This window comes from Sebastes umbrosus, chromosome 14 (assembly GCF_015220745.1).
Source record: "Sebastes umbrosus isolate fSebUmb1 chromosome 14, fSebUmb1.pri, whole genome shotgun sequence".
NCBI lineage: Eukaryota > Metazoa > Chordata > Actinopteri > Perciformes > Sebastidae > Sebastes > Sebastes umbrosus.
Genome location: NC_051282.1, coordinates 31,659,396 through 31,686,353, shown reverse-complemented (window position 1 = coordinate 31,686,353; position 26,958 = coordinate 31,659,396). Strand labels below are relative to the sequence as shown.

Here is a 26,958-nt window from a genome sequence, read left to right as displayed (position 1 = left end):
TCAGCTCCATCGGGGCCGTTTCAATGCAGAGAACACAAATGTGCTCTACAGTCGTAGCGTCGACCCATTTGACCACGGAGACGAGAGCGACGGCCGGCTCCACCGCACGTTACCGCCATACGATAACGTTTCCTGTCCGTGACAGAGTTAGCATGCAGCTTTAGCTCTGCTCTGTCTAGCTCTGCTTTTCCTGTCAATGTGTGAAACCCAAAGTGTTTCCATCCTTTACTGGATGTGTAGTGTTTACCACGCTGGATTTAACATGTGAGGGTGCAGGTCGTATCCACGACGACCCTCCAACGTTTTACTCTCTGAGGTTTGTTTTGGTTGACGGATACGGAACGGATGTGACGTCACGTTACTCAGACTACCACAATAAAAGCGGTGACTTCCTTCTACCTCCTCATAGACTCAGATGAAGCAGGTACATTGATTCTAAAACATCTATTTCATAATCATAATAAAAAAAATCGCGATACATAGGGGAATCGATTTTTTCCCCCACCCCTAGTAGCTACCAGTGTGCTCTATAGATCTATTGGTATTTGAATGTGTGTTCACTCTGACCTCTTTCAGCTGATCCTTGCGTTGGCGGTACTGGCGTTTCTGGGACTCCAGTAAACTGGTCAGTTCTTTCTTCTGCTGGCCCAGAATGTGCTGCTGGAACTTCTTCTCTTCTGTCAGAGCTGCTTTCGTCTGCAGGAGGACACGAACAGAGGCTGAGGTGAGAGGTCGGCTTTCTGAATCAAACAGTAGTAAGTAGGTAACAGTAGTATAAACATGCTCTGGTCCTGGTCTGGTTGTTTCAGGTAAACTCACCTCTTTCTCCAGGATGGCCTGGTGCTTCTTGCACAGCTTGTCGGCCTCGGTGGAGAAGCTGTTCCTCTGGTTCTCCAGCTCTTTGTCCAGCTTCAGCTGGTGCTCGTCCATCTCCGCCTTCAGCTTGTTCTCCAGCCCCATCAGCTGCTTCTGGTGCTGCCGCCTCATACGCTTGTAGCCGGACATCTGCTCTCGCAGCGCCGAGCCCTGCTCGTGTTCCTGGATCTGACGGGTCACCTGGAGGAGGGGGAGGAGATGAACGGGTGAACACTGATGTCTGAGGACGGGAGTTCAAAGTTCCTCGGACTACATGTGCGGCAGCGAGCACGAAGCCTTCGGCAATGCTAGAGCTGCTAACGTAGCACAAATACACACACCGTTTGTTGGCCACTCGCTTAAGTTATGTCGAGCAGACAAAGTATCGTTCCGCCGGGCAGACACACAGCTGACAACCTGCTAAACTAAACTAAATGTGCGGTGGAGACTTTTACTGGGAAAGTGGCTGCATGTCGGCGACACTACACGCAGCATCGTAGCTGCTAAGTTAACGCTCCCGGACGGTGAACTGGGGACTCCCGTCAACCAATATCTGTTGTCCTCCTGCAGCTGGTACACCGCTGCATGCGAGGCACAAATTGTCGGTTAACGGTTAATAATCGGTTAACGAGGGTCGGTTAAGAATATTTTTAAAAATTAGCATCCTTACAGCAGACAACACCACACTACACTACGAGCCTCAAGGAGGAGGAAGAAGACTTACCAAGGAGGCGGTTCGGATGGTGGCGAAGTGGTCACGGTTGCGGTAGTAGGCTCGACGGCGTCCAGCTGAGGGAGCCTGTGGTTGGTCCATCTCTGGCTGGTAGGGGTCATCGTAGATGTTATCCTGACCCTGAGGAGGATGAGGAGGAGGAGGAGGAGGACGAGGAGGAGGACGAGGAGGAGGACGAGGAGGAGGACGAGGAGGAGGAGGAAGAGAGGTCAGACACTTTTTAATCACACACATAAAAATAAAACTTAATTTCTTTTTGTTATGAAGCAAAGGGACACAGATCAGATCCAGTTCTACATATTTAGATCCGGGTGAACCTCTCGGTCCTGGCCGGTGTGTTGTGTTTACCGTGGGTCGGTGGATGATGGAGCTGTTGGAGGTGACGGTGTGCTCGCCCTCCTGCATCATGGCCATCTCGTTGCTGCTGTCGTCGGAGGCGTCGGCCAGACTGTTGACCGAGCTGCTGTGAGAACTGGCCGAGATGGACATACTGGGCACCGACTGGGAGCTCTCCATGCTGTTGACTGTGCCGGTCCGCAACAGGTACTGCTCCACCTCCTGGAAATAAACACACACACTGGATTCAGCTCCAAATAGATATTATTTTAGGTCAAAGTTCTTCTTCTATTGTTGAGACTTAAATGTAGTTTAAAAATGTTACTAAAATCTGCGGTGCTCAGCCCGTCTCTGTGACCTCAGCCCAGACAGCTGTGCTACTATAATGCATAAAGTTGGCGGTTTGCGGGTCGGGTTTGGGTGGTTGATTAACGCATATTTGTACATGTTGGGGCGGTGCTGATCGGCTCTCATAACGGACCGGTAGGTGCGACTGAACCGCGCATCATTAAGGAACGCCGCCAGTCAGGAGGACTAAACTGCAAAGCTGCGTTCTTCATCATTCAACCTGTGTTTTTCATCAGATAATGATACAGAAATGTTCAATATAATCTGATGACTAAACAGGACTAAGATTAAATAAAAAAAAGAGATGACAAAATGAAGAGAGAAAACACTGACTAAAATTAAATGATTTTATGTCGACTAAAACTATGAAAGATAAAAATGACTAAAATGTGACTAAAACAAACTAAGCATTGTCGTCTTAAAGCTGCAGTAGGCAGTATATTTCTGGCATCATTGGGCAAAAATCCCATAATAACCTTTCAGCAGATTGTAATTCAAGTGTTCTGAGAGGAAACTAGACTTCTGCTCCTCCTCATGGCTCTGTTTTCAGGCTTTACAACATCTAGCCCGAGATGGGAGACTTTGACCAATCACAGGTCATTTTATTGAGAGAGAGCGTTCCTGTTGGCTGTGCTCCGGTCATGTGACCGGAACTTAGCGTTCTTTCAACAGATTTCACAATGGTGGCGGCATCACAAACTTTCTCATTTTACAGCTAAACAGTGCACTACAAGATGATTCTGAGAACATCTGAGGAGAGAAATAGGCATTAACGTAACAGAATATTGATTCATATTTGATCAGCGCTGCCTAGTTTGACCGTTTGGTCGGCGTTCACGAGTGATTGACAGCCGGCTCTCATAGACGGCAGCTAGAGAGCAGACCTCAAATCAGCTCTTACTGCTTGTTTTCCTCCGGTCTGTGAAATCTTGCAGATGCCGTTAGAGGCACCGGAGGACACAGAGGAACATGATTTTTTCAAGTTTCATGTTCTACTGTCACCATATAGTGACCGTTTTTTAAAAATAACTTTTTTTAAATCGTATTTGCTTCAATCTCACCTACTTCAGCTTTAAGACTAAGACTAAATCTAAAATATTTGCCAAAATTAACACCGTCTAGAACACTAATATAATACAAGAATAAAGTTACATTTCTCACGTTTATAACAAACCAGATGTCATGAAAATCGGTTCAGAATCAAGCGAGTTACAGTCAAGTTTGTAGAGAAGTCTGCACATCTCTAAATACATATTGTATTTGTTTACTAGCGGATCTTAGTCGCCCCAACATGGCGGACATGCAGATGTACGCTGGAGGCCTGGTTCAGATATAGAATAATATAGAGAAGCAGCATTTTATTTGACATCAGACTTTTTTTCCTGTTGCACTGTTTAGTACACTTATATAAACATATGAAGTATATAAAAAATAAAGTAAATGGCTACAAGCAGCTTATTCTTCTATTTGGAACTATTTGTCATTTTCCTCTCATGACTCGTGTCTCTTTATTATAAACTTCGTCTCTTCGTGGTCTCAGGATCTGTCCGTCTTTCCTCCTCATTCTCTACATCTTTGCCTTCCTTCCTCCTCTATCTCCTCCCTACATTAAGACTTCATCTCCACCCCTCCTCACCTCCTCATCCTCCCCTCCCTCGGACACGGGGCCGTTCTGCTGGGTCTCCTGGAACAGGATCTTCTTCATCTTGCGGTACTGCAGGTTGTCCAGCTCTCTTACTGCATCCTTGGTTCGTGCGATCAGGTCCATGATCACCGTCAACGGACGCTCGCGGCACAAGAAGCGGTGCTACGGAAGGAAGGACGGAGACGAGACATGAGCACTGCTCTGCGATGCAGAGGAGGTTTACGTATGTGTGAGGTGATGCTTGGATCCGTTCTCACATTCAGCAGCACGTCCGAGGTAGGCCGGTCCTGGGGAATCTTCTGTAGGCAGGAGTCAACAAAGTTGCGGAAGGAATCAGACCTACAGAGAAATATGGGATTATGTTATTTAATAGTAATTACACAACCGGAAAAGAGGAGAGCAGAGCAGCAGTGGTCGCTAATAATTAGAGTCCTTTAGGTCATCTTACGTTAACAAACAGAGCTTATATTTAGTTATTTTATGTTCAACATGAAGAATTCACTTTAATATTAAGATATCAAATATTGTTTTCTCTCTGTCACAACTTAAATGTCTCATTAGGGCTGTCCTCGACTACAGAAATTCTTAGTCAACTAATGCCGACTTTTCAAGCTATTTCACTGCCGCAGAGATTTTTCCAATGTCGGAATAAAATCAGAGCGTTTTGTTGGAGTTACGGCGCGCTCTCGTGATCTCCATCGTTTAGTGTGAGATGGTCATAAAACGCGCCTTCAGTCGTCTTTTTCTCGTCTTGACGTTCCGATAAAAATCAAACAAGTTTAATATTATCGTAAGTTTGTCTTTTGATGTGAGAGGGAGTCAGACTTCAGTCTTTTAAAAGTCTCCTGGTGTATGGTAAAACTAATCTATTAGTTGATTTAATCAACAGATCAACTGTAAAACTGAGTTTCTCCACAAAGAATCACACAAAAGCACCACTTTAAATCTGGTGTTTCCCAGAGATGTGCTCAGAAGTTTCTTAAATAAATCATTCAGCATGAAAAAAGCAACCGATTAGTCCGACTAAGAGAGTCTCATTATCACACTTCATGTATCCAAGTATATATCTTATTAGATATTATTTAGGGAGTCGCTCATCTCAGAAGAGAAATGACAGAGGAGGAAGAGAAGAGACCTACATGTAATAATGTGATCGACACAGACAGATAACGTAAAACACAGCTTATTATCTAAAGATAAACGTATGATGATGATTAAAGAGTTTATCTCCAGATAATTAAGTCTCAATCTTGAGTTAAAGCTCAAACGGAGAGCAGAGGAGACAGAGAAACATCCTCACCAGTGATTGGACTGAAGTATGGGGCTTTCATTCTGAGCGATGTGATATAAGGCACTCATAGCATTCATATTGAACAGTGGGGGCTTCCTCTCCGCTGTGGAAAGAGCACAATGTCAAAATCATCTTCATCATCATCTACTCATCTGAAAGAGCCACAAGAGTCTGTAGGTTTTACCCAGCTCTATGGAGGTGATGCCCAGCGACCAGACGTCCACTTTGCCGTCATACTGGCCCTCATCCATCGCCAAGATCACCTCTGGAGCCATCCTAAAAAATAAACAACACACAGCAGACGTCAACGCTACCAAACATTTAACAATATCATTGTGATGAGGCATTTCATCTGCCGTCTTTTCATTGGGTCACAGAGGAGTGCCATAAAAAAAAAAAAATCTGTAAAAGAATAAAAAAATAAATGTGGAAATATAATAATAATAATAATAATAATAATAATAATAATAATAATAATGTAGAAAGAGGAAAGTAAGTAAATCAAAAAATGTGGAAATTGCAATAGGGAAAAGCAAAAGCATTAGAATAAGGAAACAATTCAGGGATACAAATAAATAAATCTGTAAAAGAATAAAATAAATAAATGTGAAAATATAAAGAGGAATAAAAAATAAATAAATCTGTAAAAGAATAAAAAAAATAAATGTGAAAATATAAAAAATAAAAATAAAAGAATAAGTAAGTACTGACTGATGAACTGAAAAGGAACGATGACCTAAACGTCTTTACATTTCAACACACCTTCTTGCTTATTGAGTAAATGTAGTCGGAGTAGAAGAAGACATCACTCACCAGTAGGGCGTCCCTACGAAGGAGTTGGCCGGAGCCACGATGGAAGCAGAACCAAAGTCCCCCAGTTTGACCTGGCCGGGCTCCGTCAGCAGGATGTTTCCTGCTTTCACGTCCCTACAGACGATAATCAGACGTTAGCGCCAACAGATGCTACCTGGAGCATTTTTTAAATGATATCAAATTAACCGTGAAGCCTTGCAGCCCCCTGGGGAACATGCAATATAAACATATAATTAATCCAGTCATCGTTACACATCATAGCGTATTGAAGAGGCTGGTAATCAATACTACGGTTTCAAAATCAGTTAAACCTTCATCATTTGAGCTCAGGATGAAACTCACGTCCAGCATGTCAGGTTATAAACGAGTCGTATTTAAACTCTCAGGATGTAAAAACCTGTTTTTAAAAGACCTGCTTGTCTCTACTTGTATTGTGCTCATCATTGTACTGCATGTATATTATTATTTTTATTGTGAAACCTACTGTAGTTGTTAACCAGTTGTTTGTTTTGTGTATTTATTTGTTTGATTGCTGCTGAATATATATATGAATATGTGTTTTTACTAACATTATCTATATAATGTATTTATTTGTGGAGGTGTTGGGGTTTGCAGGGGGGATTACAGATGTTCAAAAGTTACAAATGTTCTTAGAAATGTTTGAATTTCGGTTGCTTTTAAAACAGAGAATAATCTATCTAGATCTTAAAATGGAACGTGTGGTAACTCGTATCTAATACACAAACATTTTGACAGGATAATAATCCAGCTTTGTTAGCATGTGAGGAGACGTTACCTGTGAATCATGTTGTGAGAGTGAAGATATGCTAATCCCTGCAGTGCACCATGGGTAATAGCAGCTATTTCTATTTCCTGGAGCGGCTTTTTGTGAACTGCGAGGAAGAGAGGACACAAAGAGTCACAACAACAGCAAGAGACCGATAAATAAATGATGTTTTTAATAACCCATAAAGTGTTGAACTGACCTTCGAGTAGGTCTGAGGCCGAGCCGAGGCAATACTCCATCACCAGCTGAGACACAAGAACATGTGGATTATTCACATTTAGATTCATATTACAGCAATAAACAACACAGATGGAGACTGGTGGAACAAGTATTCACTTATTTTATAAAGTAGTAATACCGCAGTGTACAAGTACTCAAGTAAATGTTGCTGCATTCATAAAGCCCCCCCCCCCACCTCCTCCAGACAGTTTTACTTCCTGTTTTTTGGTTCTTTCTCAAACAGAGGCTTCATCAAAAATTGCATACTACGCACGACATACTCAATATGTGTACTATGTCGTTCAGCATACTTTTGTGTGAATAAACAGTAGTATGTATGTTTCGGACGCACTGAGCAGTAATTCATGCCGTCACTTCCTGAGAGCCTCCTTGCCGGTTGGAGACGTGTAACCATGGTAACCATTATTTATTTAGGGATTAATTCACGTATATTCAAATGCTGTACTTATTGACTGTTTTATGGTGTTTTAGTAAATCTTTATTTAATCTAAAATTTATTGGTGGATTCATATTTCATTTGTTGGATTTCCTTTTTATTGCCCCTTAAAATATCAAATAATTAATAATTTTGTAGTGTATTCTATTTATTCACAGATTAATACATTAATTTGTAAACAAATGTATTAAATTAATTATTGTACAATTATTTCCGTGACACTTGTGATCCTCTATACAGCTGAAACTATTTGCTGGTTAATCAATTAGTCAATCAGCAGTTTAGATGATCAATTAATGGTTGAAGTTACTCATTGAGTAAATATTCTGTACATCATATTGGGACGTGAGGATTTGCTCATTTTCTCTGTTTGTATCGCTGTAAATTGAATATCTCTGTTAGTTGGAGAAAAAGTTATTTACGGATACTTTAAAAGGAACTTGTGAAGGAGAGTTTTCACTATTTTCTGACGTTTGTTTCAGATCATTTTGTATTTAAATAGGGTCCTCCTTAAGACGTGGATGTAGAGGAACCTACTGTATATTTTCCAAAGCTTACTGGACATTACAATCCTCCCACTGGCAGGCGCCATACGTACCCACGCCGTGTGCTCCTTCAGGTAACATCCTCGGTACTCGATGGTGTTCGGGTGGCGAAGTTTCTGCAGGAACTTTACCTCTTTAATGATGTCCTGCCATTTCTGCACATCAACACAAAAAACACCGCTCATCTCGTATCGTTCAGCACATCTTAGAAACTGGTTGGTTATATCACTGGAGAGATATTGTAATCATCAATTACCAGACCTTTAATCAGGTTATTTTTTCAGATATCTTTCTTTGTCAGAAAGTGCAGTAAAGTGGAGGAGGATATCACCTAAAGACATCTGGAAGTATTTTATGAACTCGTATTTTTCTACAATTCAGGTTTAATAGTTCAGAATAATATGAAGGTAGAATTTAAAAAGAAAGACATTATGAACATTTCATTGCCTGACTGAGAAACTCAATGATTTTTAGAGAGTGAGTGGTTAATGTCTAAAAGGAAATTACATATTTCTTTCCAGATTATTACCTCGTTTGTCTGCTTGCCGCTGTACGACATTTTCTTAATGGCCACCACCTCATTGTTGCGCACATCTCGGGCCTGTTGGATGACAGAAACACAGTTCATCAGAACAGCAAACACTGGAGAAAACAGGTTACGCAGGTATTCAGACAGATGACATGTTTATAACCGTTATTTATTCAGGGAGGCTTGCCTGAAGGAACCACACCCAGTGCAACCACAGTCTGATCCCCTGGGAGATCAATAAAGTATTTATGATTGTGATTACTGAATTATCACCCAGACCTACTTGAAGCTACTTTATGTGAGTTTTGGCCGGACTTATTTTTCATGTAATGATCTCTTATTTCATCCCGCTGCTCTGTGTCACTGTGATACTGTCAGCGTACATGTAAAAACACAGATTATAAACTTGTGTTCAAGAAACCGTCCGTCTCCAGGAAAAATCAGGTTTCTCTAATCCCTCCTGCCCTGATTACACAAACAACATTTACATTACGTTGAAGGAATCAGCTTACTGGAGAGAGCCGACTGTAACCCGGTTACTGAAGTGAAAGTAAACGACTGGGAACAAAGACAACATCAACTGTGAAGCCACGTCCCACTACAACAGCTCCATCACAGCACAAACAATTACCTTTACCTCGGGATTGTGTTTGAATTACTTTTAGCACTTCACAACACTGTAAATAACGCCGGGACACACAGGGAATGTCAGGAGCGCATGGCGGCTGCGTGATCCACGCGTCGGGTGTTCACACCAGCTGTGTCTCTGCTGCGTCTCTGCTGCGTCTCTGCTTCTGCAGCTGCTGCTGTCAGCCCTTTCTTTCTACATAGAGTTTGACTTTAATAATGGCCTTTCCATTTCATTATAAATATCATTTATATTTATTTTAGACAGAGAAAGGTTAAGAAATGTGTGGTAATTTGTAAATAATAGTAATAATCGAAAATTAAACTCTGTACTATATTCATTCATGGAGCTCTCCAGGTCACTGCATGTTCTACAACACTGTCCGGCACATATTTCAGAATAAAAGCCTTGTGTTTACAAATGAAGGAATTCTGTCCACAGAAAAAACGCTTGAGGGCTTTTATTTTGAAATGAAAGCAGGAAGTGTTGGTTTAAAAAATATTCTTTACTTTTTCTCATCTCCGTAACATATTCTACAGATAGACATTGAAACTGTAGTAATGTAACTGGTATGATGTTAATATACAGTCAATAGATCACCTTCACTGTCCGTGACAAATTCTACAGATGTCTAGACATTGAAATTATAGTAATGTATCTGATATGATGTCAATATACTGTCAATAGATTACATTCACTGTCTGTTGTTGCTGTGAACTGCACACGGCATGCGTCCACGTCCCGGGTCAAAAATAGGCGACACCTCTATTCTCTAGAAGAGACACAGCTGAGACGTGCGTGTGACGTGCGTGAGGCACGCGTCTCACGCGGGCAGTGTGGCTGATTTAAAAAAAAACAACAGGTAATGCAGCCGCCACGCGCTGCTGACGTTCCCGGTGTGTCCCGGGCTTAAGATGCTTTACTCCTTTAAGTGCTGCTTTTTTGGTCTTCTCCATCAATGTCATGGTGTTTTGTACTCTCTGATAAAAAATGTGATAATTTTGCTTTATTAGTGCTGTGGATAAACCACGTTATGTGAAAGTATTTATTTGTTCCAGAGCAACGAGTGCAGGTTAATTTTAAGGCCACTTGGTGGTGCAAAAAGATCCATCAGAGATGTTCAGAGAGCAGAGAACAAAAGATGTACACGATGATCCATTTATCAACCAAACTACAGGATTTATTTCTGGGTAAAATACTCAGAAATTCTCAAAATCTATTCCAAGTGTTTAATCCTCCAAAAAAAAGGGCTTAATGTTAAATCCCAAGTGAGGATGCTGCCATCAGACACCAGACGTAGTGATGCAGCACCGAGATGACACCGACAACATCAAGTCCTGCTACAGACTGTAAACAACTAAATGATGCATCAGTGCTGTTCCTACTGAGAATTATCCTACAGAAAACACCATTAAATATGGAGCTAGAACTGTTGGATAAAAAGAGGCTCTTTATAGCCGACCGATGTTGTCAACGGTCATTTAAGGTCAGTCGTCTCCTCTGACTCACTCGCACTAAATGTACATTCAGTCTGAGCTCGGAGGAAATACAGTATAAAGCAGCGCCGCACTTGTTAAATTGATGCACATCTCTAATGGCCTTTAAGCATCCTCTGAAAGTCATTCAGTGAGAACGCTGTGGAGGTGTTACAGCCTGAAGAATATATTTTACAGGTAGAATGAGCAGCACAGCTTAGTTTTCCCACTGTTTTCATAATTAGGAGTGTTACATTTTCACATTCACAGGTTCCTTATTAATGATAAAATGCAGATAAGACTGAATTTCTGTCTTTTAGAAACCCACACACAGTAACACTGGTTACTGCTCAGGCTTCCTGGGCTCAGTGTGCATTTTTTCTGAAGAAAATACTTGAAAAATCATATAGAAGATATTAACAATTGGATTTTCTTCAACATAATCTCTCAGCACTAGACCATGAAGGGAAAAAGTTAAATCATACACTTCTAGGGACTTTTACTTTGGAAAATCTCTAAATTAATCCAGTAAAAATATTTGATTTTCAGCATGTACGTAGTCAGAGATGTCCTGAAGTCAAATATATCAGGATCATTGTCAGGAATTATTGATTACATTTTTTAACCAGCAACCGAAAAAAAATCAAAGAATAAAGACATTTCCCTCACAGATTAGTGGTGTTTTCTTTTTCATTTATAATATACATCTATATAGTGTTTTATACTTCTGGTGAATATAATCCAATCAATCTTATTTCCATAGATGTATTTTGTATATATAGTGTCTACGTGTCTACTTCCTCTAACTTCTCCAAGGTGGTCTCTAGCTCTCCCGTCAGCTCCGTTCTCTCTATCCATCCATGGTCAGCTCCATCGGGGCCGTTTCAATGCAGAGAACACAAATGTCAGTATATGGGTGCTCTACAGTTGTAGCGTCGGCCCATTTGACCACAGAGACGAGAACGACGGCCGGCTCCACCGCAATGTTACCGCGATACGATAACGTTTCCTGTCCGTGACAGAGTTAGCATGCAGCTTTAGCTCTGCTCTGTCTAGCTCTGCTTTTCCTGTCGATGTGTGAAACCCAAAGTGTTTCCATCCTTTACTGGATGTGTAGTGTTTACCACGCTGGATTTAACATGGGAGGGTGCAGGTCGTATCCACGCTGACCCTCCAACGTTTTACACTCTCTGAGGTTTGTTTTGGTTGACGGATACGGAACGGATATGACGTCATGTTACTCAGACTACCACAATAAAAGCGGTAACTTCCTTCTACCTCCACATAGACTCAAATGAAGCAAATATATCGATTCTGGCATTAAAAGTATATTTCAAAATTGTAAAAAAACAAAACAAATTGCGATACATAGGTGAATCGATTTCTTTCCTCCTGAGATTGTACGTTCTGTGGCAGCCTTCCTTGACATTTGTAGAATAAATGGAAGCAAAAGCTGCCAGTATGCTGCACATGAGCTGCTCATCAGATAATCAAAACAGCTTCAGAAACTCCGTCAATCTCTGTAACTTTACCAAACAGTCAATCTGACGTTCACACCCACTTCACACAGTGATTGGCCAGCTGTGTGGAAGTGAGCAGAGTACAACACCATGAGTGTCTGAAAATGTGTTATCCCCGTATTTAAATGATATCACATTTCCCCTCTCAGAACACTTTAAAAAACACTAACAAAAGAACGTCCATTCAGTCTGATATCAGGCTACATCTCGCTCACAGATGATCCTGAAGTGAAGAGGCTGCAGAGACACACAGGACCAAACAAACACATACAAAGGACTTTACGTCTCTACTCACAAAGTAAACGGCTCCGAAGCTGCCGTGACCGATCTCACGGAGGTCCGCGAACAGCTTATCCGGGTCATCTTTGCAGAAGAGGTCTGCCACCTCGGGGTCTTTCAGATTGCCCGCCCGTGCACTCGAGGGCATGGCCAGGGCCTGGAGGACAGGGGAGAGCACAGGTGGAATATTTTGAGAAAAGTATTATGATGTTACGAGAAAAACTTCTTGATGCATCCCTAATTAGTGTGGATTAGACTTAGACCTGGTTTTATATGTTAATCACCACTAAGGAGTTCCTATTTTCTTCTTTCCTGGTTAGCCCAAATCTGTTTGTTTCATCAGTCAAGCGATAGAAAATCGGTAAGCAACCATTTTTATATTTTACTTATCATTTAAGCTTAAGCACCAAACATTACCTGGCTCCAGATTCTGAAATATTCAGATTTTTCACGTCGTAATTAATTTAATCTCTCGACATTTTTGCTGGTCAGACAAGAGGAGAAATATAAAAGTCATCTCATCGTGCCTGAAAATATTGGCCTATTTCTATTTATGCGTTTACAGACATTTCTGAAGCTTTATCAGAGAAATATGAATATTGTTTGACTGATGTATTGACAGATCCAGAGTCATTAGCAGGCTCCAATCCTGGGTTTTGATTTTTGCTTTAGGAACGACCCTTTGGTGTAAATTTGGATCACGGACTGTGTGCCCATTTTGTTTTTGAAGTGATGTGAAGCGTCTGTTTTCCACTTCAGTTGGGCAGAAAACCATCTAATTAATGTGTTAAACATGCTGGAAAATGCATTCTTGTTCTCTAAATAGTGACCCATTTGCAAAGTCCCCTCATGTGCACCAGAATCAGAGACGTTATCAGCCTCCCTGATGTTCACAATCTGTGGTGCATGTCTCAAAATATCTGTAATATTTCAGGAATTCCATGACTGGCTGTTTTTGGAGTTATCGTGAGCTCCGCATTGATAGAAAACAGTCTTTATCTCCCACAGTTGATCTATCTGGGACAGTAACCAGCTGACAAGTTGTGACATGAAGTCGAAGCTGGATGTTCAACTGTGAAGGTGAGAGGGAGAGTTACAAACAGAGAGTGTGACGGAGGAGTCGTAATACTGAGAACAAGAGTGACATGAGCAGCGGAGACAAAATGGCAGCTGGTTTTCACAAAGTGCACTTCAACATGAATGGATTTCAATTATTAAATGTTCAGTTTGGGCTGAAACGTGTGACGTCAAAAGCTTCCAAAATAAGAAACAGTCAGCTTTTCTAATTCATTAACTAACTGGAGACATTTAGTGTCTCTCTTCGTGTCATAAAGATGTACATTTTAAGAATGACAGATCTGGTCGAGACACGTCTCACTCTTTTCCCCTCGGTTTCGTCGTTGTCTGTCCTCACACTCGTAGCTGGAAGTCCCTAGTTGTAGTTTAGTAGCATTTATTCACGACAAATAAACTGTACACACACTGCTACACCTACGTTCACAGCTATAATGCCAACAACCTCACACTTACCGTCAACACACACACACACACACGGCATGTCGGGAACTCGCTAAAGTTACACAGACTATGTGTGTGGCGGCGAGCACGAAGCCTCCGGCAACGCTAGAGCTGCTAACGTAGCACAAACACACTGTTTGTTGGCCACTTGCTAAAGTTACGCCGGACACACAGCTGACAACCTGCTAAGCTAAACTAAATGTGCGGTGGAGACTTTTACTGGGAAAGTGGCTGCATGTCCGCGACACTAGACGCAGCATCGTAGCTGCTTAACGAGGGTCGGTTATCGGTTAAGACATTTTTTCAAAATGAGCATCCCGACTTCAAACGTCCGCTCCGTAGGGCTGATAACACTGCTGGACACGCCGCTCGCAAATAGCTCGAATACTAGTCAAGTCAATTTTACTTGTATAGCCCAAAATCATAAATCACAAATTTGCCTCAGGGGGTTTTACAATCTGTACGGGATATTCAAGATTCAAGATGTTTATTGTCACGCCGGTTATACAAGTACAATCGTGTGAAATGCTTTTTGCTGGGAAGCTCCATTCAAAATAATAAGTTATATTACAATTATATATGATATGACACCCTCTGTCCTTTACAGTGCGACCCTCTCATCGGATAAGGAAAAACTCTCCCCCCCCAAAAAACGTTTTAACAGGGAAAAAAAATAAAAATGGAAGAAACCTCAGGAAGAAGAGGGATCCTCCTTCCAGGATGGACAGATGTGCAATAGATTAGACGTAACAATAGCTTCCCTCCTCAGCTGCACATCAGCTGCTAGCATCAACAACAATGTCAACCACGCCTGTAATTTCATATCCATGTTAAAACTTAACCACTGGTAGTCAGGTAGTTGCTGAAGTTGTTTGTTTTCTTCTGGAAAAGGTTTGCGTGATGAGACGAGACAAATCAGGGAAGGAAAACGTCGTGACTGATAAGACCCAATCAAGAAGCGAATGTGGGTGTCTGCGTCATTTTTTTTCTTTTCTTTTTTTAAAAAGGTCTCCATTTCCGCCCGTCCAGACTAAAACACAACCTTGGAGTTTTAAAGCTAAAACGACATCAGCAGCATTTTCAAACGTCTCCGTCTTAGGGGTTCGAAAACGCCGGATTAGTGTGGACGCTAGACGTAAACGTAGCAAAAGTTATACGTTTTAAAAACGTATTAGTGTGGATGTAAACTTAGTTAATCTAGAGATAACGGGCAGATTTTTCGACTGGTTGAAGAGTAGGTACAACTTCAGTAGGGCTGGGACGATTCACCTATCCCCGACTCAATGCTATCACGATACTTGAATCTAAAGTTGAATCATACACTTCTAGGGACTTTTACTTTGGAAAATATCTAAATTAATACGGTAAAAATGTTTGATTTTCAGCATGTATGTAGATGAACTGAAGTCTATTTTTTTCCCACCCCTAGTAAATGTTAACGGTGTCGTTCTTTAAAAATAAATCAATAATGAACTGCCCACCAGTGGCACAAAAGGAAAAAACATTAATCTTCACATAAAGTTAATTACATGCATGCCACTGGTGTTGTCTCATGCATGTGAAGATCAGAGAGCAGCAGAAAGCCTGACTGACATCACCACAGTTCCTCACCATCCAACTCAAACCAAAGATCAGTATAAATAAACCCACGAAGAAGCTTCAAATCAAATCATCTGACTAAATCAGCCCCCTGAATGTAATCTCAGGCTGCACACTGAGCCGCGGTTATTGACGAATGCAACATCACGTTATAATGGGGTTAATGTGGCTGCTCATCTCTGAGTGTCAGCTGGAGCCCTGAGGAGAGCCGGCAACATAAGCAGGCCTCTGTGAGTCTGTGAATACATGAAAACACGCCCTCGGGCTCTCGGTTTAATGCAGCACTGCGAGGCCTTGTTCCTTTTAAAGCACTAGTAAATCTGTGCTAGACGAGGAGACAGATTCCCGCCCTCCCGCCCCCTCCGACCCAACATTTCTTCAAAACGCACTGAACCGATTTCCGATTATATATCATGTGGCACTCAGTGGCCTGATGGTGTTCAATCCAAGGAGAGGAAGCAGACGCCTGCAGCTGCTGTCTACAGTCAGGAGGAAAACAACCGACCTGATAAATGTGAAATGTATAGAGCAACAACAGCAAGGTTTTCCAAATTAGAAGACACGGGGCATCCTAACTGCCTAAAGCCTAAACTGTGGTTCTGATCTGGTCATGGACCTTCATTTCATTCCCCTTTCACATTTTCTATCATTCCACACTATAGATTTTCACAATAAAATGGTAGCACGCCATGAACATAACTGTGGCCTTCAAATGGGGTCTTGTTAACTGTATTAACCCTCTGAGACCCGCAGGATCACGGGCGATCCCGACCGACTTTACTGTCTTTCAGAGGCTTTAACAGGTTCAGGCTAGACTGAAGATACTGGTATAGTATGAAACTAAAAAAACCTAAAGAATCCATGGGTACCAACCATGTCATACTAGCCTGTTGGGAAGGAGGTCAAATAATGCTCCAAATTTAGGCTAAATTTTGACGAGGAAAAACTGTCATGGCCATTTTCAAAAGGGGTCCCTTGACCTCTGACCTCCAGATATGTGAATGAAAATGAGTTCTATGGGTACCCACGAGTCTCCCCTTTACAGACATGCCCACTTTATGATAATCACATGCAGTTTAAATGTGTTATTGTCTCCTATTCTAAAATGGTGTGTTTGAATATTTCTGCATACTGGGGTCCCTAAACAGTCTTGAATTACATAAATTGGGTATCACTGTAAAGCTGAGACTAGAACAACTTGACACAGTGCTAAGCAGCATCTCAAATTAATCTTCAGGTTCCCGGCTTTCAGATGATGTACACCACTTCTATGTGACATCTACTGTTGACCTGCTATCTCCCCCTTAAGACCCCGTGGACCCCCCTAAAAAGGATGAGTCTATTGTGGGTCTCAGAGGGTCAAGAGTCCCAATGTTGTGGTATTAGTGACTAAGTGGAAATTTTCTGAAAACCCACGGCCACGTTCATGGATCGATGTTTGTCACTGTCCATTTTCCTCAGCTTCATGTTGAGGTGCAAAAACTACCAAATCATTCGCCATTTTTGAACTGAGGAGACGTCCTGTGGGATCTATTTTTGTCATTTTCTGAGGAACAAGGCCGCTCTCACAACTTTAAGTACACGACACTGGGGAAGCAAGTTTCCTCAACATCCTATGTGGAAAAAAAAACAAACTCACACATTTAAGCTAAAATTGAAGCCAGCATAAGACGCTAAAAAAAATAGGGAAAGGAAAAGGGAAACACAGCTTCAGACGGTTCTTTCTAAACATAACGAGTGACGTGAAATTTGGTGTGTCAGTGGTGCCGAATGACCAAGATCACATGGTTGAACTCAACCCTGGCCTGGAAACAGTTTTGCATAACAGAAGCTCCTTGTTGTGAATGTGTGTGTGACATTCACTCAAAGTGGGTAAACAATCATTTTAGCACCATATCCTTTACAAAATTGAGGTAATTTCTCTCTTTTTTTAAAACGTGGTTGGATGACTGGCAATGAGGTATCATTCATTTTCACTGGGCGTGGTCCAAACTGTACCACTAATGACAGTGAATACATGTAAACTGTAACTGTAATACTGCTAATTGCACGCTACTCGTGGCTTACAGAGTGAAAGCTGAACACTTTCCTGTGATTCAATGGCTAATCTCCCAAAGCAGACATCGTATTTACATCAAAAAGAATCTTACTAAAGTCATTTAGCAGGAAGTAAGATGTGTGGCTCTGATTTAAGTTTACATATCTACCTCTGACTCAAAACAGAAACCTCAGATCTATTAAGTTTTGTTTTGACACTGTAACACCATAAAGGGCCTCAACTACACCCTGATTATCAACAGAAAAGAATGTTATTCAACTGGTAATAAATCATACAACCGGTCTGTATCATCCTGTCCGTAACAAGGCGGAAATTCAGCCTGTTGTGATTAAAGCTTATCGTTAAACTCCAGGATTCAATCCTCCTGGAGGCAACTTGCTCCATCATATAAAATCTACCCTCAATTTATTTGTATATTGCTAATTTTATTAACGTGCTGAAGGAAGTTGCTTTTCGTTGCTGAATTCTCGCTGATTTGTGTTTCTTTACGGCAGTGGTGGAAAGTAACTAAATACATTTCTTAAATACTGTACTTAAGTACAAATTTGAGGTACTTGTACTTTTTCAGGCCACTTTTTACTTGTACTCCACTACATTCAGAGGGAAATATTGTACTTTTTACTGCACTACGTTAATTTGATGAATTGCTTATAAAACTATTTTGATAAGCATTGTGTAAAAACACCTTCTGGTTCCAGCTTAACATATGTGAAGATTTGTTGTTTTTCCTTGTAATCATGTTAATGTATTAGTAATAATGTTGAGGTTTGGACTAAACAAACATTGAGAAGGTGTCACTTTGGGCTCTGGGTCACTGTGACGCCGTCTCTCACTGGTTTAACTATTTAAAAAAACAAAAACAATCAATCGATTGACGGTGAAAATAATCAGCAGATTGATCCAGAATGAAAATAATCATTAGTTAATAGTAAAGTCCTGCTTTTACATTTATGCATGATTAATAATAATCTAAAGATAGAATATATAATAGTACAACAATCAGTTATAATACTTTAACTACGTTTTACTGATTATACTGACATACTTTTACTGAAGGGACATCTTCAATGCAGCACTTTTACAGTAACAGTGTTTTTACAGTGTGGTATTAGTTCTTCTACTGTAACAGTATTTTTAAAGTGTGGTATTAGTACTTTTACTGTAACAGTATTTTTACAGTGTGGTATTAGTACTTCTACTGTAACAGTATTTTTACAGTGTGGTATTAGTACTTCTACTGTAACAGTATGGTATTAGTACTTTTACTGTAACAGTATTTTTACAGTGTGGTATTAGTACTTCTACTGTAACAGTATTTTTACAGTGTGGTATTAGTACTTCTACTGTAACAGTATTTTTACAGTGTGGTATTAGTACTTCTACTGTAACAGTATTTTTACAGTGTGGTATTTGTACTTCTACTGTAACAGTATTTTTACAGTGTGGTATTTGTACTTCTACTGTAACAGTATTTTTACAGTGTGGTATTTGTACTTCTACTGTAACAGTATTTTTACAGTGTGGTATTTGTACTTCTACTGTAACAGTATTTTTACAGTGTGGTATTAGTACTTCTACTGTAACAGTATTTTTACAGTGTGGTATTAGTACTTTTACTGTAACAGTATTTTTACAGTGTGGTATTTGTACTTCTACTGTAACAGTATTTTTACAGTGTGGTATTAGTACTTCTACTGTAACAGTATTTTTACAGTGTGGTATTAGTACTTCTACTCTAGCAGTATTTTTACAGTGTGGTATTTGTACTTCTACTGTAACAGTATTTTTACAGTGTGGTATTAGTACTTCTACTGTAACAGTATTTTTACAGTGTGGTATTAGTACTTTTACTGTAGTAAATTATCTGAATATTCCTCCATCAGTGTCTAACAGTCTCTGTATGCAGAAAAATTATTTTAAATTCGGTTATCTAACGGAATAAATGCATCATGAATGAGCTGTGCTAACGATTAACGGTCAACGGTTATTAACGGTTAACGGTTGTATTAACGTTTAACGGTTATTAACGGTTAGGGGTTGTTAACGGTTAGGGGTTGTTAACGGTTAACGGTTATTAACGTTTAATGGTTATTAACGGTTAACGGTTGTCAACGGTTAACGGTTGTTAACGGTTAACGGTTATTAACGGTTAGGGGTTGTTAACGGTTAACGGTTGTTAACGGTTAGGGGTTGTTAACGTTTAACGGTTGTTAACGGTTAGGGGTTGTTAACGGTTAACGGTTGTTAACGGTTAACGGTTGTTAACGGTTAACGGTTGTTAACGTTTAACGGCTGTTAACGGTTAACGGTTGTTAACGTTTAACGGCTATTAACGTTTAACGGTTATTAACGGTTAACGGTTGTTAACGTTTAACGGTTGTTAACATTTAACGGTTATTAACGTTTAACGGTTATTAACGTTTAACGGTTGTTAACGGTTGTTAACGGTTAACGGTTGTTAACATTTAACGGTTATTAACGTTTAACGGTTATTAACGTTTAACGGTTGTTAACGTTTAACGGTTATTAACGTTTAACGGTTATTAACGGTTGTTAACGGTTAACGGTTGTTAACATTTAACGGTTATTAACGTTTAACGGTTATTAACGTTTAACGGTTGTTAACGGTTATAAACGGTTAACGGTTATTAACGGTTATAAACGGTTAACGGTTGTTAACGGTTAACAGCAGCACATCTAAGTTAAACCGTTTCTCTTCATGTTTTACTGAAGGCCTGTGAACAAACCAGTCAAAGACCACTGACCGTCCCCGGACCACAGTTTGAAAAACCCCTGGAACAAGCTAACTAGGTTAGCATTGAGCTAACGCTAACAGCTAGCTGCATGTAGCATCACTCACCGCGGCTGATTGTGGTTCCTCTCCGGAACCAGCAGACAATCTGTTAGCAGCAGAGCTACCGAGCCTCTGTCCTCATAGCCCGGGTCAGGGTTAGAGGGTTAAAGCCCGGTTCTCCTCTCTCCGGCTGGATCAACACCAAGTCGGGTCCATTTACACCAGAGTTCCGGCGGTGAAACGAATGAGCGGTCTCCTCTCTTTAGGTTGAGCTGCTCGGTGTCCGGTCCTCTCCTCCGCTGCTAGCCGGAGCTAACTAGCTTAGCTTAGCTTAGCTCTGCTAGCTCCTGTTCTCTCCCGTTAGTCTGTGTTGTTCTGGGTGTGGCTGCTGTTGATGTTCCTCTTCACTCCGCTGCTCCTCAGCATGCTGTTCCGTTACACCGGACCTTAATGAACGATATACTGTTAAAACCAGCCCTGTTCTCAGCGCCCCGTCCCGTCCCGAGCTCCGGCTGCTTTCTCACTCCGGTTTTTGTTCTTTGCTAAATACAAGATGGCTCAGACTGTCGGGGCGGGACTCAAGTGGTGACCGGAAGCTGAGTTGTTATATTTCCGGTAAGGTTCACAAATAAAAGAGTATAAATAAATCGACCTAGATAATAATAATAATAATAATCTAGAACCGGGGTCAGCAACCTGTCTAATGTCTCTCTGTGGATTTATAAAAATGGAAATGAATAACTGTTTTTTTTGTTTACATTTTCAATTGATTTATCATTGTTGTTGGTCTATGATATGATGGAGTATTAGGGCCACATTGAGGAAAGAAAATTCATCTGAGATTACGAGAAAAATCGTAATATTACGAGAATAAAGTCAGAGGTTTACGAGAAAAGTCGTAATATTATTAAAATAAAGTCAAAGGTTTACAAGAATAAAGTCATAATATCATAAAGTAGTAATTTGACACGTTATTTTCTTTTTTTTCTCGTAAAGTTATGACTTTATTCTCGTAATATTACGACTGACCTTTTTTAAAAAATATACTCTTAAAACCAGACCTGTTCTCAGCGCCCCGTCTCAAGCTGCGGCTGCTGTCTGACTCCGTTTTTTGTTCTTTACTAAACACAAGATGGCTCAGACTGTCGGGGCGGGACGCAAGTGGTGACCGGAAGCTGAGTTGTTATATTTCCGGTGAGAATTTCCGCTTCACAAATAAAAGAGTATAAATAAATCGACCTAGATAATAATAGTAATCTATTACAAAGGCTCCAAGGCTTGATTTAATGATTTTTTTTACAAGACATATTATAGTAATGAATTGATCATCTGATGGTGAGGTAAAAAATACTATTTTATTGTTTTCCTCTTGTAAAGTGAATACCTGTAACCTGTGTTGAGCATTAGTCATCATTATATGACAATTTATCAGTTAAATTGTTAACTGAAATATAAATCAAAGATCGGTTCAAATCATCAGATAAATGTCTTCAAAGATCAAAAGATCCAAATTATTGCCTCAAAACAAATCAACTCTTTCAACAATTTAGCTGAGACTTCCTGTTTGTTTCTCTGTTTTCTATTAAATAAGTGAGACATTTTCTAGCATCCGATTTCAGATTTCTTAATCAACTATCCACAATAAAGCTGGGATTTTTTATTTATTTATTTTTTGTCTGGTCAACACTGTCATTTTTTTGACCTAAACTTGGTATGTTTTATTTATTTAAATAATAAAAAAATTAAAAAAAAGATTTGAGTTGGTGACAGCAGTTTCTAAAATAAAATCTTGGTATTTAAAATCCTATATTCCTTCATAAAATGTGTCAGACAGGTCTGAGGTAATCTGTTGAAGTGCAATTGTGACATGTAGTGGTATTTCTGAGTACTGCACTGCTTTATTTTGGAAGTTCATACATATCCATTCATATTAACAAGTCAAGATGTTAATTGACTTGAGCGTAAAAGCATCGTTTATGATTATTAATTCTGATATTGTACAGTTTTCTCTGGATCTGTTACCGTTTCCATCTGGAGTATTTCAGCACTGCGTTTGTTCCCATGAAGGAATTAGCTTTAAGTTGATCTATTTAAACATCATTGTGCTTCAACTGCTGAACAACACTTTCCCTCAGGATAAACAAAGCTCCTTCTGATCTCAGAAACATTTTATTTTGTAATTTAAATAATTTTATATCAATAGCGGAGCTGTAAACCAGAAAAATTAAACCAAAAGAACCATCAAATTATATTTATGTTTCATCTTTATTCCAATGTCCAGCAACGCAGAAATGAAAATGACATTAAGATGGCACCTATTATCCAAAAGTTTAGAATATTAACACTTTTTATCATAAATATGATGGTGATAAAAACATATGAAGAAGAGGTATAAAGTTACAGTTCCATTTCAAACAGTCCCAGTGATATCAGAGTCCATGAGGGCCATCAGAGTCCATGGGGACCATTTTAGTCCACCTCCTCAATGGTGGGCTCCTGGGAGCCGCCGCGTGCCTCCTCTCCACAGCTGCCTGGAGGCTTTCCTCCCTGGTACAAGCTGCTGATGATGGGGTTACACACTTTCTCCAGCTCTTTCTGCCGGTGTTGGTACTCCTCTTTTTCAGCCAGCTGGTTGCTCTCCATCCAGGCGATGGTCTCGTCACACTTCTCAATCACCGTCTTCTCGTCCTCTGCACTGATTTTGCCCTTCATGTTCTCGTCCTGCATGCTGCTCTTCATGTTGAAGGCGTAGGACTCCAGGGAGTTCTTGGCAGAGACTTTGTCCCTCTGAAGGTCGTCCTCAGCTTTGTATTTGTCGGCGTCCTGCACCATCCTCTCAATATCCTCTTTGCTCAGTCGGCCCTTATCGTTGGTGATGGTGATCTTTTTCTCTTTGCCGGTGCTTTTGTCCACCGCGGACACGTTCAAAATGCCGTTGGCATCCACGTCGAAGGTGACCTCGATCTGCGGGACCCCTCGCGGAGCGGGCGGGATTCCCGTCAGCTCAAACTTGCCCAGTAGGTTGTTGTCCTTGGTCATGGCCCGTTCCCCTTCGTAGACCTGGATGAGGACCCCGGGCTGGTTGTCAGAGTAGGTGGTGAACACCTGGGTTTGTTTAGTGGGGATGGTGGTGTTACGCTTAATCAGAGACGTCATGACCCCTCCAGCGGTCTCGATACCCAGGGACAGAGGCGCCACGTCCAGCAGCAGCACGTCCTGAACGTTGCCCGAGGTATCGCCTGTGAGAATGGCGGCCTGGACGGCGGCGCCGTAAGCCACCGCCTCGTCTGGGTTGATGCTCTTGTTCAGCTCCCTGCCGTTGAAGAGATCGGCCAGGAGTTTCTGGATTTTAGGGATGCGGGTGGAGCCTCCGACCAGGACGATGTCATGGATCTTCCCCTTGTCCATTTTGGCGTCCCTCATGGCTTTCTCCACCGGCTCTAAGGTTCCCCTGAACAGGTCGGAGCACAGCTCCTCAAAGCGAGCCCTGGTGATGGAGGTGTAGAAGTCGGTGCCCTCAAACAGAGAATCGATCTCGATGCTGGCCTGGGAGCTGGAGGACAGGGTCCTCTTGGCCCTCTCACAAGCTGTGCGCAGCCTCCTCAATGCTCTCTTGTTCTGGCTGATGTCCTTCTTGTGTTTCCTCTTGAACTCCTCCATAAAGTGGCTGACCATGCGGTTGTCAAAGTCTTCTCCACCCAGGTGAGTGTCTCCAGCCGTGGCTTTCACCTCAAAGATACCGTCTTCAATGGTCAGGATGGACACGTCGAAGGTTCCTCCGCCCAAGTCAAAGATCAGGACGTTACGTTCTCCTGTCTTGCTTCTGTCCAGACCGTACGCGATGGCGGCCGCCGTCGGCTCGTTGATGATCCTCAGGACGTGCAGTCCTGCGATGACGCCTGCGTCTTTAGTCGCCTGTCGCTGGGAGTCGTTGAAGTACGCCGGGACTGTGATGACAGCTTTGGACACCTTTTGGCCCAGGTAGGCTTCAGCAATCTCCTTCATCTTCACCAGGACCATGGAGGAAATCTCCTCAGGGTTGAAGGCTTTCTCCTCCCCTTTGTGCTCCACTTGAATTTTGGGCTTCCCTCCGTCTCCGATCACCTTGAAGGGCCAATGCTTCATGTCCGCCTGCACCACTGCATCATCAATCTTTCTTCCAATCAGTCTCTTGGCATCAAACACGGTGTTGCTGGGGTTCAAAGCCACCTGGTTCTTGGCTGCGTCCCCGATGAGCCTCTCTGTGTCAGTGAACGCCACGTAGCTGGGGGTGGTCCTGTTGCCCTGGTCGTTGGCGATGATTTCTACTTTTCCGTGCTGGAAAACCCCGACACAGGAGTAGGTGGTGCCCAGGTCAATGCCGATCGCTACACTGTTAGCTGCAGACATCTTGGCTGTTTTTAATTTGTGTCCTAAAGATGCAGAGACAAAAATTTGAAAAATAAATACATACAGCTATTATTATGTTATGAATTAATCAATAAAATGTAGCCCATCCTAAATGATCTATTTACTATTTTACTTCTTAAAAATCATTAATTTACTCTTATTTTCATGGTCAGTAAAAGTGAATAAATGACAGTTACTTTACAAATTAAGATGTTTACACAAAATTATCAGCTTATACAACATGATGCACTGTTATAGATACACCAACATAGACTATATCTCTGATGTATGGAGGACGGAACCTGCCAAAATGATTTAAAAAAAAAAAAAAAAAAAAAAAAAAAAAAATGACTCAATGAATAAATAAAAATTAAATGTAGTAAAATATTAAAAATAAATGTAGCCATTAATTAATTGATAAAATGTAACATGAATTGATATTTATGTTCCAATTTGCTTTTATTTATTTAGGCATTTATTTTTATTAATTAATTTTGCATTCATTTTTTATTTATCTTTAGATGTGTGTATTTATCGATTTATTCATTTCTGCACAATTGTTCCTTTGCATATCACCTCTTATTTATTTCCCCAAACTTATATATTTCTTTATACATTTATTTTTATGCATTTCTGCCTCATTATGCAACTGAAAAAAATATGTCACTGAAAATGATAACTTGCAAAATTGTTATTGGTGGATAACTGGCTACAAACAGACAAGTCCTGGTGTTGAGGGGACCCAGGAACATCCAAACGAGCTAAACCTGTTTTGATGTGCCGGTGAGCAACACCGGTGCCCCCCAAAGAACCATGCTTTCACCCTTCCTGTTCACTACCTACACCTCCGACTTCCGCTTCAACTCGAGCACGTGCCACCTACAGAAGTTCTCCGATGACTCCTCCATCGTCAGCTGCGTCACGGATGACAACGAGGAGGAGTACAGAGCCCTGATGGAGAACCTCATAGGGTGGTGTTATAATCACCTCCAGCTCAACATTGGAAAGACCAAGGAGCTGGTGGTGGACTTCCGGCGGAGCACGAGGCCCCAACTCCATCACCACGAGGGGAGGAGGTGGAGGTGGTGGAAACCTACAAGCTCCTGGGAGTACATATGAATAATAAACTGGACTAGACCGACACCACCGCGGCCCTCTAGAAGGGACAGAACAAACTGTTCTCATGTCTTATTGCCAAACTGTTTAATTATTTCAAAGCCGAATTTTATATTAGACGTTAATGATTTTGTATAAATAACTCAGTTAGTTTGACAGGACTGAACATTAATTTTACTACCAATTCAGCCTAAATTTGACAAATTTCAAATGGAGTCTGGTGGAGCGGTCACTCACAATGAGAAATCTCCCTACAGCCGTATTTAACACGACGGTTACTTATATAAAACACAGTTTAGCACATATCCAATATGTTAAACTCACATTTAAAGTGTAGAATAAAGCGGAACCGGCCTACTTACTGTGGTTAAGATGATAATCTGGAGAGAAGAGCAGGAGAAGAGCTTACTGCCTCGTGGTGTCGTCAGTGCCGGAAACTACACCGGCTTCAACCCTTTATACTCCTCGCTTCCTTCTGGTCGCTTCTCGAGCTTTCCATTCATTCTTTTGGTCCAATCACAGAGCTCCGCGTTGTGCTCTGCGTGATGACGCCACATCGGAAGCGTAGCAGAAGTTTCTCCACGCTTCTGGTCGCATTGAGAAACTAGTAGAGCAAATCAGCGTTTAAAAAACAATAAAATACAGTAAATTCAACATCCAAGTCCAAATACAGCGAGACCGAATGAGTAAATATACACAGACTGAACAGAAAAAAACAATATAGCAAATATATAAACATATTTAAATACATTAATACACAAATCAGCCAAAATAAATCATCGTTTTAATGCTAATGCTCCTAATATTCCACTTAAATGCACAACCCGTGCTTGACTAACAAGATTTCTTCAATGCCGAAGTCTTGAGAAGACGTTAATGAATAATCCTAATAAGTAAGATGTGTTTCACAGCACGTTATATTAATCAGAAGACCCAAGTAAACGTAAAATTGAGAGTTTTTCAGGTGGAGTACTGTTGAAAGTTCAGCTTTCTATTTGGTCCAATCACAGAGCAGGGCGCGGG

General features: G+C 41.1%; 2 protein-coding genes across 3 annotated transcripts in view; both read right to left on the bottom strand.

The window, feature by feature from the left end:
• The window catches only part of taok2a (TAO kinase 2a), a 28,145-nt gene extending 7,132 nt beyond the window's left edge, over window positions 1-21,013 (bottom strand). For both annotated transcript variants that reach the window (XM_037792931.1, XM_037792932.1), the window contains exons 1-15: window positions 20,497-21,013; window positions 12,477-12,617; window positions 8,559-8,630; window positions 8,083-8,184; window positions 7,008-7,053; window positions 6,818-6,914; window positions 6,022-6,135; window positions 5,393-5,484; window positions 5,218-5,311; window positions 4,175-4,256; window positions 3,909-4,079; window positions 1,937-2,146; window positions 1,580-1,708; window positions 820-1,056; window positions 568-696 (exon numbers count right to left, since the gene is read on the bottom strand). In XM_037792931.1, the coding sequence (XP_037648859.1) occupies window positions 568-696; window positions 820-1,056; window positions 1,580-1,708; window positions 1,937-2,146; window positions 3,909-4,079; window positions 4,175-4,256; window positions 5,218-5,311; window positions 5,393-5,484; window positions 6,022-6,135; window positions 6,818-6,914; window positions 7,008-7,053; window positions 8,083-8,184; window positions 8,559-8,630; window positions 12,477-12,608 (1,707 nt within the window). In that variant the 5' untranslated portion in view covers window positions 12,609-12,617; window positions 20,497-21,013. The remainder of the gene's footprint in view (window positions 1-567; window positions 697-819; window positions 1,057-1,579; window positions 1,709-1,936; window positions 2,147-3,908; window positions 4,080-4,174; window positions 4,257-5,217; window positions 5,312-5,392; window positions 5,485-6,021; window positions 6,136-6,817; window positions 6,915-7,007; window positions 7,054-8,082; window positions 8,185-8,558; window positions 8,631-12,476; window positions 12,618-20,496) is intronic.
• Window positions 21,014-22,676: 1,663 nt separating this feature from the next.
• Window positions 22,677-26,456, bottom strand: LOC119502086 (heat shock 70 kDa protein 1). The gene is made up of 2 exons (XM_037792942.1): window positions 26,298-26,456; window positions 22,677-24,842 (listed from the first exon to the last, which is right to left on the bottom strand). The coding sequence occupies exon 2, from the start codon at window positions 24,817-24,819 to the stop codon at window positions 22,900-22,902; it is 1,920 nt and encodes a 639-aa protein (XP_037648870.1). The 5' UTR covers window positions 24,820-24,842; window positions 26,298-26,456; the 3' UTR covers window positions 22,677-22,899.
• Between the last annotated feature and the right edge of the window lie 502 nt (window positions 26,457-26,958).